The following is a 16,492-nucleotide window of genomic DNA, read 5'->3' on the forward strand; positions in this document are numbered from 1 at the left end:
GAATGAAGAGGAGAATCAAGAGGAGAGTAGAAATAATCCTGAATGTTGTGCCTGGACAAGAGACACGGACATTTAAGGGACAAAGTTCATTAATGCTTACTTGGAAAACAGAATGCCTTCTCTGTCCCTCCTTCTTTTTCATGCTGTTTTAAGATAGAATTTTCCATGGTTCAAATACATTTCTATCATTGAATCATCTTCCTTGGTGTATCAAATTCTAGGTTCCAGGTGTGTTAGATTTATAAATGGAGAGCAATACTACAACAGCACTTAAATTCAACAATGACATTGTAGTTAAATCTCTGTGATTTCCTCTTGTTTTTTGGACATCGCTTTTTACTTTGCAAAGCCATCTTGTGTGTATTATCTTCTCAATTATTTAATTCATTGTCTGTCAAAGGCTAATGTTGTAGTCAAGATTCTTTCCATTGTGCATGATAGAAACTTGTCCAAACTGTAAAAGTCAGAATGGAATTTACTGAGTTACTTAATCGAAGAGTCCAAGGGACAGGGATAGCTTCAGGCATGACTGAATCTAGGAGTTCAAAATGCTATCAAATATTTGTCTTCCATCACTCAGCCCTGTTTTCCACCCTACCGATTTAATTATATAGTATGTCTCTCTAGAGGCCTCAGACTCATATATGCATAAACATCTCTTATAAGAAGAGGGTTCTTCTTTTCCAGTAACATCAGGAAAAGTCTCAGGATTTACTTGACAGGATCCACTTGGGCCACATGTTCATGCCTGAGCCAGTTACTGTGGCCAAGAAGATAAAATGCATGTTCATCACTGGAGATGGAAGGGGTGGAGTCATCACTACCCAAAACAAATGGCAGCAAAATGAAAAAGGTATCATCCCTAAGGGAATATCAGGGTGTTCTTGCCAGAGGATAGAAGAAGAGACACAAGACCCGCAAAACCAATTGATATCTTCCATACTCTTCCGAGCCAGTGCCATCTGTAAGCAGTGGATCCTATTGAGCTATTTTGCCAAACCTTGTCCTACTGTAATCATAATCCCTTTCTTGAAATGTTTGGCCAATGTTACATCCATATTTTTTGCCAAGTGTATTTGGTTGCAATAAACAGAAATTTACTCAAGAGTTCTATTGAAATGCGTGGGAGAGCATCTCATGGTATTCACAGAGCTCATGACATGGGTATGCCAAGTGCCATGGTAGGGAAACAGAGTGCCTGGAGTAGGCTCTGGAAAGTCAGGAGCTGAGGTGGATCAGTTCCATTTGCCTCTCTCTGCAAACTAGTTCCAGTGTCCACTCATCTGTGGCACATTAGCATCGTCCCAAATGGCTGTCCCAGCCCCCAGGGTTTAAGTGTAGGCAGCCTGGAATTCACCTCCCTAGAAACGACCACCTTTGTCTCTCAGTATCGAAATTCTAAATTTTGTAGGAGGAGCATTGCTTTGGTCCAGCTTGGGCCATGTGGTGACCTCTGATATAATCAAGTTCACCTGGGGTACTACATTCTTGTATTCCAGAGCCCCACCTTCTTCTGTGAGTACAGCAAGTTTCATGAGAGGCTGTAAGTGAGAAGAGCAGTTTTGGCTTTCATGGTAACTGGGGAAAGCAAACATCTGCCCTCTATGTAATGAAATTCAAGATGTCTAGGCTTTTTACTCACCAAAACACCAATGGTAGTTTGGAAGCGATAGTTTTTCTTTGTGAGGGACTGGCTGCACTTGCCTGGACCACCCAGTAAGTGGCAGTAATGTACCTCCCCCACTTCCAGCCTTATAACCATTAAAAATAGTCAGCAGTGCAGCTCACCCCGCTCCCTGGCAATAAAAAATACCCTGTAGTTGAAATTCTCTCCTATCCCCCTCAACTCAAAATCCTTCTCCAGGTCCTATCTCCCCTTGTAACTAATTAGTGCCCATATGCTAGACTTTTCACCTCTGAAGTTCTTAAAAGCGATGTCTGTTTGCTGTCTGCTTTTCAGTTTCACTCTTCTACTGAAACCATTTTTCTTAAGGTCACTCATAACCTCAAATTGCCAAATTCAGCAAGGACTTTCATCTTTATCTCCCATTACCATTCCGCTGCCTTTTAAATGCTTTTCTTAATACCTAAATTCCATTTCTAGTCTCAACACTCTCAAGTAACTGCACCTCTGTCTTCTCCAACCAAGCAAGGAACTTGGAAGTCACTTTTACCTGGTGGATCGGCTCACCTCGTGCACCCACTTGCCAAATCCCACTGAATCACCCCTTCTTGCCATGTCAGGTTTATTGTCTTAGTTCAGTCCTCATCCTTCCTCCTCCAAGAGCCTAATGCTCTGTGAACCTTGCACAAATGACTCAATATCTCTGGGCCTTAGTTCCCTCTTCTGTAAAATGAAGATAATAGTAGTATCTACTCTCAAAGGGTTGTGGGTACATGACAGAATTAAATGTTAGGATATATAAAGTATGTTGAGCCCTGCTTGGCTTAGTGTAGTGTACAATAAACCCTCACTATTATTTTTACACATATCTGGAATAGCATTGTTCACATTACATTGTAGCTGCTTGTGAGAGTTATTTTGCCCCCCTAAACTGTAGGAGATGGCGCATCATTACATTTTCAGGCTGGCGCACAGTGTCTGGCTTATAGCCTGCATGAAACAGTTACTGAATGAATAAAACAATCTTTGCACTCTTTACAACACGGAGCACAGGGTAGGTGCTCACTAAATAGTAACTGAATGGAATTGGATACAATCGGATTAATCTGGAGAGAGTGCAGAATAGGTGCCATAAAATTTGATAAGCCCTAAATAGTTTAAATTTTAAGGTGAAAACTAATTTTCTTTGAGACTCCTCCTTAGCACTGAAATTATACTGAAGGCATAACTCCACATCCATAGCAAATTTAGAAGTTTTTTGTTCGCTCTCCAGTTTTAGTTTCCATGTCCTGCCAACCCTCTTTGTTTTTATTCTCACGGCATAGCTTCGATCATATTACACCAAAAACCTGGACTCATCACCACCTATATGAGTAAGCTATTGCTACATGACAAACAAACATAAAATCTCAGTGGCAATATAACAAGGAGCATCTATTTCTCATGTGTCTGTGGTGCAGGCTTGACTGGGTCACTCTGCTTTAAGCTGCAGATCTGACTGGACTTGTTTCTTCACTAAGGGTTGGCCTCAGGTCTGTGCCATATGTATTTATTCTGGGTTCCACGCTGAAGGGGCAGCAGCTACCCAGGGAAGCTCTTCTTTGGCAATAGCAGAGAAGCAAGAAGATAAGTAGAAATCTGCAATGTGTGTTAAGGTCTCGGCCTGGAACTGACGTATTTCCACTCACATTACATTATTCCAAAGAAGACATTAGGACAAACCCAATATCAAAGAAATGGGGGAAATAAACATTGCCAACTCTAGTGGGTGGTACCAGTGCCACATTCCCATGGCAAAGGAGGTGAATGTATCATCGAATTCAGTGAAGACAAGAAGGATTATGCAACATTTATCACACCTTTATCCAGATTCCGGTCCTCATAACATCTTTCCTAGGCAATCACATTAGTTGTTTAATCTCCTTGTGCCTCATCTTCCCCACTATATTATACTCCCTCCATTTTCTTTACAAAGTGCTACCAAGTAAACCTCCTCAAGTAGAGTGTGTTTATAATACTCACTTTACTCAAAAACCACAATCATTTCCTAATGTCGTATCATGTTTTTGGCAGTAGATAATAGAATACCCAGTCTACAATAACTTATATTATTTCATATGAAAATAAGTCTAGAGAAAGTGTTTTGTGTTGGTTTAAAAGCTTAGAAATGTCATCAGAGTCTCGAGCTTTTGTTGTTTATTTTTAATACATTAGCTGCTGTTCTTAGCACTCATTGTCTCACGATGATAAGATTGCTGCAATAGCTCCAAGCATCACATCATTGCAAAATTATATTCAAAGATGAATGAAAATAAGGAAAAAGACTCCTTATATGTCCCTTTCCTTTCATCAGGGGAAAAAAATCTCTTCCTATATGGTCCTGAGTCACTTTTCTGGACATTTCATTGATCAGAGCTATCTAATCACCCAAAGCTGTAAGGCAGGTAGAAATCAATAGAGATGATTTTCACGTTCTGTCATATGAGCGGCTTCTAAAAACAAGAAAGAAGGCAGGAGAGGAATTACTTATATTCAGAAAATCAATGGTATCTACACACTGTCAAATAATTTAACCTAACTGGCAAAATTTAAGATTCTTTATAACACAACCTCCATCTCTTTTAAAACTGATTATATCAAGATATCTCTAATAAGAGCCAATGTTTTCCTCAGCATACTCCAGTGTTCCTATGATTCTTCCCATCATTCATGCATTTGTTTACTTCCTTTCATTTTCCCAAAATGCTTTTTGTTTCCTCTTTTACTTGTCTTTCCTTATCTCTGAGAGAAGGGAAGCACCCAAGGCTGTTCTGCCGCCCCACCGCATGCTCCCACGTTGCCTCTGCGCTTCCCCAGTTATAGCAGTTTTCTCATGATAAAATGTGCCTCCCTGTTCCTTATATACTGCCCTACTAGGCAAAGCTTTAGAAAATAGGGAATGAGTCTTGGATGTTATATTACCAGTGCCTCTCCTATCCCTAAACAGAGTGTAGCCGCTCAAGATGTTCTTTAGGAAATAACTAAATGAATAAAAGAGTAAATGCCCTGGAATGCTCTCACCTATATCTTCTTATATCCACCTAGCAAAAACAAACCAAACAAAACCAAAACAATTTCGCCAAACACAAGTCTCTCTTTCCCACTCTCTGTCATAAAGACATACACACACCACATACCACATCTGCACTAAATGACACAAAAAGACCTTATATGAAAGGATATCTTTCTTAGCATTCAATACCTTTTATGATACCTGCTATATTCTTTTATTCTAGCCCCTACAATATTACAAACTTCCTGATGTTGTTTTTCAACTCAATATGCCTACCCTTATTGCTGTGAAGATAGAAGATAATAAATGTTTGTGAAATTGATTTGAATAATAAAATCCATTAATGGTTTTTTTACTTTATAGCAATTCTTCCTCCTGACTGTAATCTCTAGACAATGTAAATCATTTGATCTGATATACTGGGTTATTTTTTCCTAAATATTTTATGTCGTTCTTTCTTAGAGTGGTTACAAGTGTTTTGAACAAGTCATTGTTACTTGACCAAAGTGTTCAAAGCAAATATCCATGATTATTTCCCACTTCTCTATACTATATTCATGTGTTTTGAGCTTTCTGTTACTTGGCTAAAAATGCACTTTTCCATATTGGAGTATGTTATTAATAGTGTTTTAGCCTTTATTGTTTCCTCCATGCTGGGTTGTCACCAATTCAAACCGTTACATTTTCCTAAGAAATAAATGAAAATTATGATTCCTTCAAGTCTCACTACACTCCATTTTATCACTGAACACTATGCTGCATTATATATTATTCTATCTAATTTTATGTATACTTTAAAAAAATTATTGACCACCTCCACTGATGGTTAAGATGATGTCTTGCAGTACATCATTCTACAAATGTTTATTGAACTTCTAATATGTGCCAAACACTGTTTAGGTACTGGGGATCCCATAATAAATGATTGAGATACGACTCCTACTCTCCTGGGTTTTACATTCTAAGCAAGGGAAACAACTAAGCAGAAAGCATATCAGTCTCATATGTCAAATGGGGATATGTGCTCTAAAAAAAGTAAGGCTGGGAAAGTGGCATAGAGAATGTCATGAAGTGGAGCCATTTTTTAAAAGGTTGCTAGGAAAGGCTAACATAAGAAGATACCATTTGATCAGAGACCTAAGGCAATGGAGTTCCATGAAGAAGAAAATGCACAGTCCCTGCAGCTGAAGAGTGCTTGGCAGCAATGAGAAAGAGCAATTTGGGGCTATTGCAAATTTAAAAATGGGGAGAGAAAACTCAAAATCCACTAATTAGGGGAGGTCAGATTATATAATACCTTGTAAGTCACAGTAGAGACTTTATTTCATTCTGAGTGAAATGGGAAGCCCTTGAACCCACTAAATAATTGTTTCATTATCAGTAATAAGCATTGATACTATCTTAATAGCAAACCTGGAAAGGCATGATGGTGAGAGTTGCATAACATTGTGAATGTACTTAATGCCACTGAATGGTACACTTAAAAATGGTGAAAATGATCGATTCTATGTTATGTATATTATACTACAATTATAAAAAACAAACGTCTATCTGTGATTACTGCAGGCCAGAGTCTGTGCTAAGCACTGGTGAAGACATAGATGATTCAGACACTCAGAATCTGCTTTGAGAGAGTATATTCCATATATTACAAATGTAAATACACAATGCAAGGTAGTGCAAATCATGTTCCAAATGAGAGGGCTAGGCTAGGATTTCACAGTGGGTGCTCTCAGAAACACTGGAGACATGCTCTTTGAAATAAAAAAATGTTGCTCAAATAAGTTTGGGAGATAATGCATCCTCCATCCCTCGTGGAGATTCACAGCACACGTCGGCATTTCACAGGCTCCAAAAATAAATACGCATTAAAGAAACCTGTCTGATTTGCAGAACCTAATGACACTAAAACATTTCGTTCAAGGGCCCTTTTTCCTGAATCCTCTATTAACATCCTGAGGATCTGATATTCCTAATAACTGATGTTACAGGAGACACAAAGCTGAGATAAGGAGTTAGTGGAGAAAGTGTGACCTAAGCTGAGCCCTAAAGGAAAGGTAATAGTTAGATTTGAGAAGAGGAAAGACATTCAAGGCAGGAGAACTGCTAAGTAATTCACTTCGAAGCAAGTCCCCTAGAACTTGCCTCCTCAAATACCATTGAGTTGCAGAATGAATGTCCTAACTATACTGATAACATTGTAATTTTTATAACCATTAACCGGTAAACTTCTTCTAAAACAGTATACCAAAGACACTAAGATTAATTATTTTGCAGAAGTTTTCTTAATTCCCTGTCATTCCTTTTTAGACAACAAAGTTAAGGCCCAGAGAGACTATAACTTACACAGTCATCCCTACCTAATCGATGGCAGAGTGTTAGTTTTCTCACTCTGGGGCCAGGGTCCTATTGCATAAAGGAGGGAGTTGTGGTCTTCATATGTCTGCCACAGACACTTTGAAAATAAAGCAAAAAATCAATTCCTATGCAAGATGAAGATTTCAGCATGGAATGGATATGGAAACAGAATCAAATTAAAGAACAACGCAAGCTTGGATTTTAATGAAGCTCATCTTTGTTTCTTTTGCAGATCAAATTTTTGGCTCTCATCTGCACACAGTGTGTGAACGTGAAAATTCCACAGTTCCGCGGTTTGTAAAGCAATGCATTGAAGCTGTTGAGAAAAGAGGTGGGTAACTGAATGTGCAGCAGTTCCCCGCATTGCTGCACCCTCTATGCAATCAGTACTCAAGTTAGCAGTGCCACTTGATTTGTCTGAGAAGCCATGCAATTAAAACTTGACTTGTGTTAATCGGTTAAGAGGATCAACTTTCTTATTAACTTCAGTTTGTTTTTACAATAGGGACATTAGTAATTCTCACTAATGTTCTTTTTTTTTTTTTTTTAATATTTTGTCTGTCTGACATACTGTTGATTCAAGTGCAAACTTCTTGTTTTCAAGCCAGTGATAAAACATTCATAAAATATCAGCACTCACAGTGTTAGAACCCTCCTAACATTCATGCTGGTAGACGTTGTGCCAGAACAATTTTTGGTAAGCCCCCAACATTACCCAAGTTAAGCAAATAGCATTCCGACTTGCAGACGGTGATATCCCACCTTCCACATGTTTCTGTTCAGTACTGAATGTGCTATTGGGATTTTCAGGAACAATTAAAAGACGTACCTCAAAAGATGACCTTTGACTCCTCTATTTCAACATTCTGTTTTTCATCAGAAATTATTTCATCTTACTGAAGAGAACAAAACAAAACCCAATTGAATCATCATTTCCACTCCACTCTATCTGTGGGGTGCTTTTCCTTCAAACTATGACTTCATTCATTCAAGGTCATTTTTCCTGGAAGATACATATAGTAGATGCAGAATCTTAAAAAATGTATTGTATAAAAATGCGAGGCTTCATCACCATCTGTTACAAGTTTACAACATATTCCCAGGATCTAGGGGGATATATATCATGTAAAAGATAGAGGTGTTTTCAGAAAAAGGATTGGTGAACCTATTCCCATTTCTAGCTCCTAGTCTCTTAAGACAATAGAACCAAGGGGAAAAAATCTTTACCCAGTAATCTGCTAGGAAAAAAAAGCCATTTTAATTCTCTCAATGTTACCTGGCTTTATTATAAAAGCATAATAAAAATGGTCTGCAATTTCTAACTCCTGGAAATTCATACTTTAATTATGCTGTAAGGACAGCCTTGGGATCCTATTATTCCCCTATCAGTAGGGAATGAGAGAATAACAAGAAGGGGAAGAGTGGGTAGGGAATGTGGATAAAGAGAGTGACTTTGGAGAAAGCATATCACCACTTCAGAGAGAAGAGCTGAGAGTACAGTGAGAATAGAAAACAGCAACTGCAGGATGAACATGAGGAGAGGTGTCTGTGAGAAATGAAGTCAATTGGAGTTTAGAGAAAAATTGTTTTTATTGCAAGTTGCAATTTCATTTAATTTTATAAGTATATATTTTAGGAATAAATATTCTTTAATAAGTATTTAAAGCCAAAATGGATCACTGAGAATATTATAATGTTATTATTTCCGATAGGTAAATTGTCATCATTTTCAGGAAATCTTCATCTACTTATAAATACTCAGCACCGACAGTGTGAACACTGTTATATTAGACCAAAAATCCAAATAGGACATTGGGGAAGCACATAATAAGATGTGTGCATGTGTAAAGAAGCACTCCATACCTCTCGATTTATGTATCTACCCTAGGCAAAACAAAAAACTCTGCTAGATGCAGCCTTGCAGTTAGCAGATATTATAATATTGTAGAGTAGAAAATGTCTATAAATAGAAACTATATCTTTTGTTCATGGTATTTTGTTGGTGACTTTTAATAAAATAAGACAATGTTTTTGCTGACTGGAGCAATCACATCTAGCCTTATATTTCATTGTCCCTGTGTTTACTCTTAAAATGAATTTGTAGATCCAGCACTAAACAGGCACTAATCACACATATGATTATTAAAATAATTCCTAAGCATTTTAATGAAACTCAAAGACTTTACAATTCCACAAAGCAACTGATAATTCAAAGCACTTTGGCAGCGTCAGCTTAAAGGAACTCTATGGAAATATTCAATAAAAACTAAGAAGCACAAGATAAACCTCTCGCATCATTGCAAGATTTACAAGTGTGTACTTTTGATTATAATTTTCTATGATCATTTTGTTGGATTAATATTCTTATATTTATACACCAATTCTATTTACTCAAAGTGTTGTTTTTACGAAATTCTGGCATAAAGCATTTCAGGACAGAAATAATTTATGTGAATCTAAGTCCAATGTTTATGCAGGCTTCTGATGACATTTTGTGCTGGGGTTGGTATTAGGAAGTAGCATATTAAGGTGCCAAGTCTCTCAGCACGGCTGGGACTCAGCATATCTGGAGCCCTCCTTCTAATGGCCAGATCCTCTTCCAGCCAAGATACTCAACTGCAGAGTCATGGGAAATGCTGATGGACCAGTTATGGGAAAGGAACATTTAATGAAAAACTGTGTGTTTACTGTCACAGTCTTAGGGAAACGGTCTTGATACTCACTACATCGGCACATTCGCTGTTATAAAAAAGATTTGTTTCCTTCTCTTTTTTTTCTTATGATTATTTTTTTCTCCTTTAAAAATCATCTATAAATTGTAGCTATATTTTTTTAAAATACTTATTAGATTGATGATGTAAAATGAAACATTATCAGGAAGGCAGATCTCACCATTCATTCATTCATTTATTCAGTCAGTCATTTGTCTTACCTATTTGCATTGAACAGAACCAAATTGCTCACATTTCTGTAGGTCTCTCCAGGGAAATTCTACCCAGTGCTTGGCGCAGGATGCATTCTTTATTCATCCCTGGTAAGGTGACATTAGTTACATTTTAAATTTTAGACATGCCTAGAAGAAAGTCTATTAATAAACTGAATATAAACCAATTTAGCTAATAATTTGTTTAGTATGTTTTTGTATCTTGATTTGGTTCTCTTTATTACTCTAAATTACCAGAGCATTCTCCTCCTCACCAACTGTTATAACTAGATTAAATTTATTTCTGTGGTTTCTTTTTTCTTTTTTGGGATAGTCTCACTCTGTTGCCCAGGCTGGAGTGCAGTGGCACAATCTCGGTTCACTGCAACCTCTGCCTTCTGGGTTCAAGCGATTCTCCTGCCTCAGCCTCCCGAGTAGCTGGGACTACAGGAACATGCCGCCATGCCCCGCTAATTTTTGTATTTTAAACAGAGATAGAGTTTCACCGTATTGGCTAGGCTGGTCTCGAACTCCTGAGCTTGTGATCTGCCCACCTTGGTCTCCCAAAGTACTGGGATTACAGGCATGAGCCACCGTGTCTGGCCCATTTCTGTGGTTTCTGACATTGTCAGCTGAGCTTTGAAAACACACACAAAATTTGGAAAACAAATTGTTTTGTGTTTTGTTTTGTTTTGCTTTTTATTTTTTAATTATACTTTAAGTTCTGGGGTACATGTGCAGAATGTCCAGGTTTGTTACATAGGTATACATGTGCTATGGTGGTTTGCTGCACCCCATCAACCCATCATCAACATTAGGTATTTCTCCTAATGCTGTCCCCCCCAGCACCCCACGCCTTGACCTTCCCCGGTGTGTGATGTTCCCCTCCCTGTGTCCATGTGTTCTCATTGTTCAACACCCACTTATGAGTGAGAACATGCAGTGCTTGGTTTTCTGTTCTGCTATTACTTTGCTGAAAATGATGGTTTCCAGCTTCAGCCATGTCCCTGCAAAGGACGTGAACTCATCCTTTTTTATGACTGTGGCTCCATGGTGTATCCATGGTGTATACGTGCCACATAGTATCATAGTATCCATGGTGTGTATGTGCCACATTTTCTTTATCCAGTCTATCTTTGATGGGCATTTGAGTTGGTTCCAACTGTTTACTATTGTAAACAGTGCCACAATGAACATATGTGTGCATGTGTCTTTATAGTAGAATGATTCATAATCCTTTGGGTATATACCCAGTAATGGGATTGCTGAGTCAAATGGCATTTCTGGTTCTAGATCCTTGAGGAATTGCCACACTGTCTTCCACAATGGTTGAACTAATTTACATTCCCACCAACTGTGTAAAAGTGTTCCTATTTCTCCACAACCTCTCCAGCATCTGTTGTTTACTGACTTTTAATGATTGCCATTCTAACTGGCATGAGATGTTATCTCAATATGGTTCTGATGATCATTTTTCTAATGACCAGTGATGATGAGCTTTTTTTCACATGTTTGTTGGGTGCATAAATGTCTTCTTTTGGGAAGCGTATGTTCATATCCTTTGCCCACTTGTTGATGGGGTTTGTTTTTTCTTGTAAATTTGTTTCAGTTCCTTGTAGATTCTGGATATTAGCCCTTTGCAGATGGATAGATTGCAAAAGTTTTCTCCCATTCTGTAGGTTGCCTGCTCACTCTGATTATAGTTTCTTTTGCTGTGCAGAAGCTTTTTGGTTTAATTAGATCCCATTTGTCAATTTTGGCTTTTGTTGACATTGCTTTTGATGTTTTAGTCATGAAGTCTTTGCCCGTGCCTGTGTCCTGAATGGTACTGCCTAGGTTTTCTTCTAGGGTTTTTATGGTTCCAGGTCTTACGTTTAAGTCTTTAATCCATGGAAGACAAATTTTTAAGGAGCATGTTAGTCTTTACAGCTCTTTCAAACGGTTTCTTCCCCCTTGTCTTCCCTTTATAGTTGGAGACCACGTATCTGATAAATCATGATTAGCCAATGAACAATTCAACTAATGTTTCTTTTTCAAAGCAATTTCTGTGAAAATTTTAAAACATTGTTCAGCTAATGCTTTCTCCATATCTTGGGTACAATGACCAAAAGCATGAGATCATCTGACACTATCTTGGAGGTTTTAGGAAAAAAGCATGCAGAGCAGGGGTGTCTAATTTTTTTGTTTCCCTGGGTCACATTTGAAGAAGAATTGTCTTGGGCCACACATAAAATATGCTAACGCTAACAATAGCTAATGAGCTTTAAAAACATTGCAGAAAAATCTCATAATGTTTTAAGAAAGCTTACTAATTTATGTTGGACTGTATTCAAACCCCTAGGCCATGGGTTGGAAAAGTTTGATGTAGAGGAAGGCATTGTAACATACAGTAGATATAAGCAGTGAGAAGTTCATTTTTCACTATGTTATAAAACACTTTGTGTAGTTTATAATGACATCATATATGTGTAGAAATTACCTACTTAAAAATTAGATCACCTGTGTATGTTAGATTCAAGGAGACCTGAACTAAACAAAGTACATATTCTAAACTGGTGTAACAAGTAGTAGTTGTTTCACAGTTATTTCATAGTTATTTTTATTCAAAGCATGTAACTATCTTTTGTGAAGGTCCATTTTTTGGAAAGAAGCTTTATACAGCATGAGATACCTTGTGAGCCCTCAATAAATAGTGGTTAAATCAAGTAATCGAAGCCAAATAGCAATTGAATACCTACTGTGTGTCATTCTGCATGTTACCAGCTGATAATACAGAGGAGATAGACATTAAACAGACAGATACACATGGGTATGTATGTTAGCATAAACTGTGATAAGTGCTATGAGAGGAAAGAACAGACCCTTTAAGACAGAACCATTAAAATCATAATTAAAAAAAAAACAGGAAATATGTATGCTTAAAAATGACGTAAGAAACCCTGAAAAATGAACTCATATTTGTCTGATTTTATTTTCATTATAAAGAAGATAACCAGGAGACGTGTAATTTTATCTTATTTTGCAGGTTATTTTCTTGACACACTGTGACTATGTAATGTGTGTAAGGAGTCCCTTGGTGTGAGATCTAAAAGGACATGCCTTAAGTGGTGAACCAGTCATATTCTACCCAATAGCACCAAACATACATTTAGTTAAATATATGTTATATAAGAGTAGAGTTAACTAGACAGATGAGCATATTTCTACCCTAAACATATTTTTATGCATGCAAAATATTTTTCGTTTTAAGGGAATAAGATTGGTTTTTTTTTAAGTTTGTAATATAATTTAGATTGGTATCCATCATTTGAAATATGTCTTAACAACTCGTACTTCCTTCATGATTCCCAGTTCTGGTGTTAATATGCACCCAAACTATTTTAAAACATTAAAATGGTACCTAGAGATACATTGTATAACAATGTGAATATACTTATAATCACTGAACGATATACTTAAAAAGGATTAGGGTGAGAAATTTTATGTTACATGCCTTTGACCACATTTTTCTTAAAAATTGAAACCATGTTTTTCAAATGTGATAATTCCAGGTATAAGCAACTCTGCAGAATGCCTCAGCAGATGCTAATCAACAAGTTTGCCCTTTCTGTCTTTTTTCTAGAACACGAAATGCTATAACAGGAATGGTACACAAAGTTACATATTTGACTTGGTGCCTAAAAGCCACCCTGGGATCCATAACCTTGCTTAAAGATTTAAGAAAGACCTTTAGTCTGCTTCTGAGAAGGTCCTTAGCCTCAAAAACTTTATCTCTCAACTTGACTTCTTAGCAGCTGTTATATTTTTTTGCTGTCGTTTGTTTGACAGGATCCAGTTATAGGTTCCGATGTCTGTTTAAAGAAACAAGGAGGCCGTTGGCTTTAAAATTCCCTCATTGCTTGTGTGATCAGCATTTTCCCAGGCTTTTCTACATAGTTTGCCAAGCAAAGGGACTGACCTTTTGTAGCAAACACTTTTTCATTTCAAAATGCTCACTTTGATTTTTGTCCCATTTTATGCTCATTCCAAACTGTTTACAACCCACTAAAAATGACTGTGAATTATATGTTTGTGTAATGGATTCCTTTTGTGGTCTGAGTGGAATGTTTACTTTGAACAATTAGTTATCTTTGGGTAGATTATAGCAACTAGGAAAAAGAATGGCCAAAATTATTATTATACCTTAACTTTCTTCTTTGGTAATTCCTCTACTGTTAGGTGAAGTTTGAGAGAATATCAAATTAACAAGCCTGTGACATTATAAATGAAACCTATCTAATTATGTGAATATTTATTTGGATATGTGTGTTAATATCACGAGAAAGTGTGGTTGGACACCTACTCAGGAATATACTTAACCTAACTCACAAAAATTCCAAACACGGTGTGTAAATAAATATCTGAATGTTTGCCATATACATGCTTCATTTGCATATGCAATGTATGTGTTATATAAGTAACAGGCATGATGATAGTACAGCTGTTGTACAGTACAAATAGTACAATATTGTAGCAAGCATTGTAGTTGTTAATATAATTTTCCTGATATTTGATCCAGTGCACCAGTCTGCCTCTTGAGATCCTACCGAGTGCTTACTTGCAAAAATAAAACTTTACATAGTTGTTTCCCGTTGCCTTTGAATCCAGGCCCCGAAACTGCAGATCATATTGCCTTCCCTAGACAAGCTCTGCTCCCAGTTCTGCTAATTTTATACTGTTCATTCTTTCCCACTTTGGGATAATCTATTATAGTTGGATCCAGGCACGCACTAAAGGCTGATACTTCCATGAAGAATGTGCAATTTGTACTGTTTAGTTTGTGACGAGATTCTTGAAAACTTTTATGATTCTATCTTGTTCCAGAGAGACTTCTGCTTGCTAGTTTTATAAGCAGTGAGTGAAAAAAAGTAACAAAAACAAAACAAACTGATAAAAATTACATGCTCCAAAAAAAAAAAAAAGAAAAGAAAAAATCAAGAGTACAAGATAAGCACTTTTTCTTTTTCCCTGGAGAATATTTGTGGACTGAACAAAAATGTTTCTGAGGGCACTGACCTATGTGTTGTTTTTTTTTTTAAGTGTTTGCTTTTCATGCCTTATGTTAGGCATCAGCATGCATTTACAACGGAGATGATCTTCAAAGAAGCTCCGTGAATGTTTGCAGTGAATCTCCTTGGCTTTTCTGAGTTAAAATTAAGACCAGTTTGGTGCTTTGGTGTTTTGTGTTTTGTTTTGTTTTAATGCAGCCACAAAGACTGCCACCTTCCTGACAGCATAGTGCTGTGCTGGGTCCGAGCTGGAATTGGCTCTTTGGGGTAGTCATTCTGGGGCCTCTGTGTCTGTAGGAAAGCCACATTTAGGGCTTGAGGGGAAGACAAAATCAAAAAAAGAATAAACAGGAAATAGACAGCAAGAGTATAAAAGAGAAACTAGGAAAAGACAACCAAAAGAAATCAGAGATGACAAGGTGGAGAGGCGGGTGAAAAGCTGCATTTTGCAATTAAGAAAACAAATGTGGATAAAAGGACATGCTTGTGAGGCCTATAAGAAAAAGAAGACAAACTAGTGAACACATTGCCATTTTGGCCATAAGTACCTGATACCTGCTTTGCTGTTCCAGAGAAACTTACTCATGCTCAAGAACATGCTTGAAACTTAAACCTTGCAATTTATGGGATGCATTGAATGTTCAGAAACTCTGTATGCAGAACTAGTTATTTATTAATTCACTGTATTTATTAGTGACATTTAACAGAGTTTATGTCTAGCAATACATGACAGTCTTATTATCAAAAAGAAAGCTTAAACATAACAGAGGCTAATGTAGAAATAAATGTGCAGTTCAACAACCAGAGAGGCTATCTAAGAAATACAGCAATGTGGCTCTGGTCAAATCAGTCAGCGGATATTCCCACACTTTAAAATCCACAAGGCATCAGAATAAATAATGTCTCTTCCCAGATACAGCCTGAGTCTAATTTCCAACCTCCACCCACAATGTAAAGTTTAGCTTCTTAACATACTTTTCCCTTGGAGTCAGTTGGAAGGAACAGAGCCAAAATTAAGACCCTAGGAAATTAGCTTCTTATTGTGGATGGGGAATTTAAATAATGCAACGCCTCAACATACCAAGATGCAATACTCTCAAATAGCCTATAGTGGTGTCATTTACACAATGGGTGTTCTAGGACTGGGAACACCATTACAAGGCCCTATATGCAGAAGTTAATAGTTCAACCATAAAAATAATCTTGGCTGAAAGTTGGCAGAATGTTTTAGCCTGGAAGCAAATATTTACAAAATATTTGAAAAAAAAATTGCATGCATTTGGAAAGCTTTCAGGTTTTCAAAAAGCAGAAGCAAATAATAATAATAAGGCAGTCAGAGATTTTCAGATTTCATTGCTCTAGCATTCAGAAACTGATTTGTAGCTTTTCAATACAAATGTTTTGTATTGAATAATGTGAACTGATTGATTAAAAATAAATAAATTAGCAACTTTCACAACAGTGTCACTCTGTTGTATGAAATAATT

At 37.1% G+C, this 16,492-nt stretch overlaps 1 protein-coding gene across 7 annotated transcripts in view; it reads left to right on the forward strand.

Annotated features, from left to right (window-relative positions):
• Window positions 1–16,492, forward strand: part of ARHGAP15 (Rho GTPase activating protein 15) — a 637,215-nt gene that overhangs the window by 377,829 nt on the left and 242,894 nt on the right. For all 7 annotated transcript variants that reach the window (XM_032286210.1, XM_032286212.1, XM_032286217.1 and 4 more), the window contains one exon: window positions 7,267–7,365. In XM_032286210.1, the coding sequence (XP_032142101.1) occupies window positions 7,267–7,365 (99 nt within the window). The remainder of the gene's footprint in view (window positions 1–7,266; window positions 7,366–16,492) is intronic.

This window comes from Sapajus apella, unplaced genomic scaffold (genome assembly GCF_009761245.1).
Source record: "Sapajus apella isolate SASKATOON/1434 unplaced genomic scaffold, GSC_monkey_1.0 scaffold18, whole genome shotgun sequence".
NCBI lineage: Eukaryota > Metazoa > Chordata > Mammalia > Primates > Cebidae > Sapajus > Sapajus apella.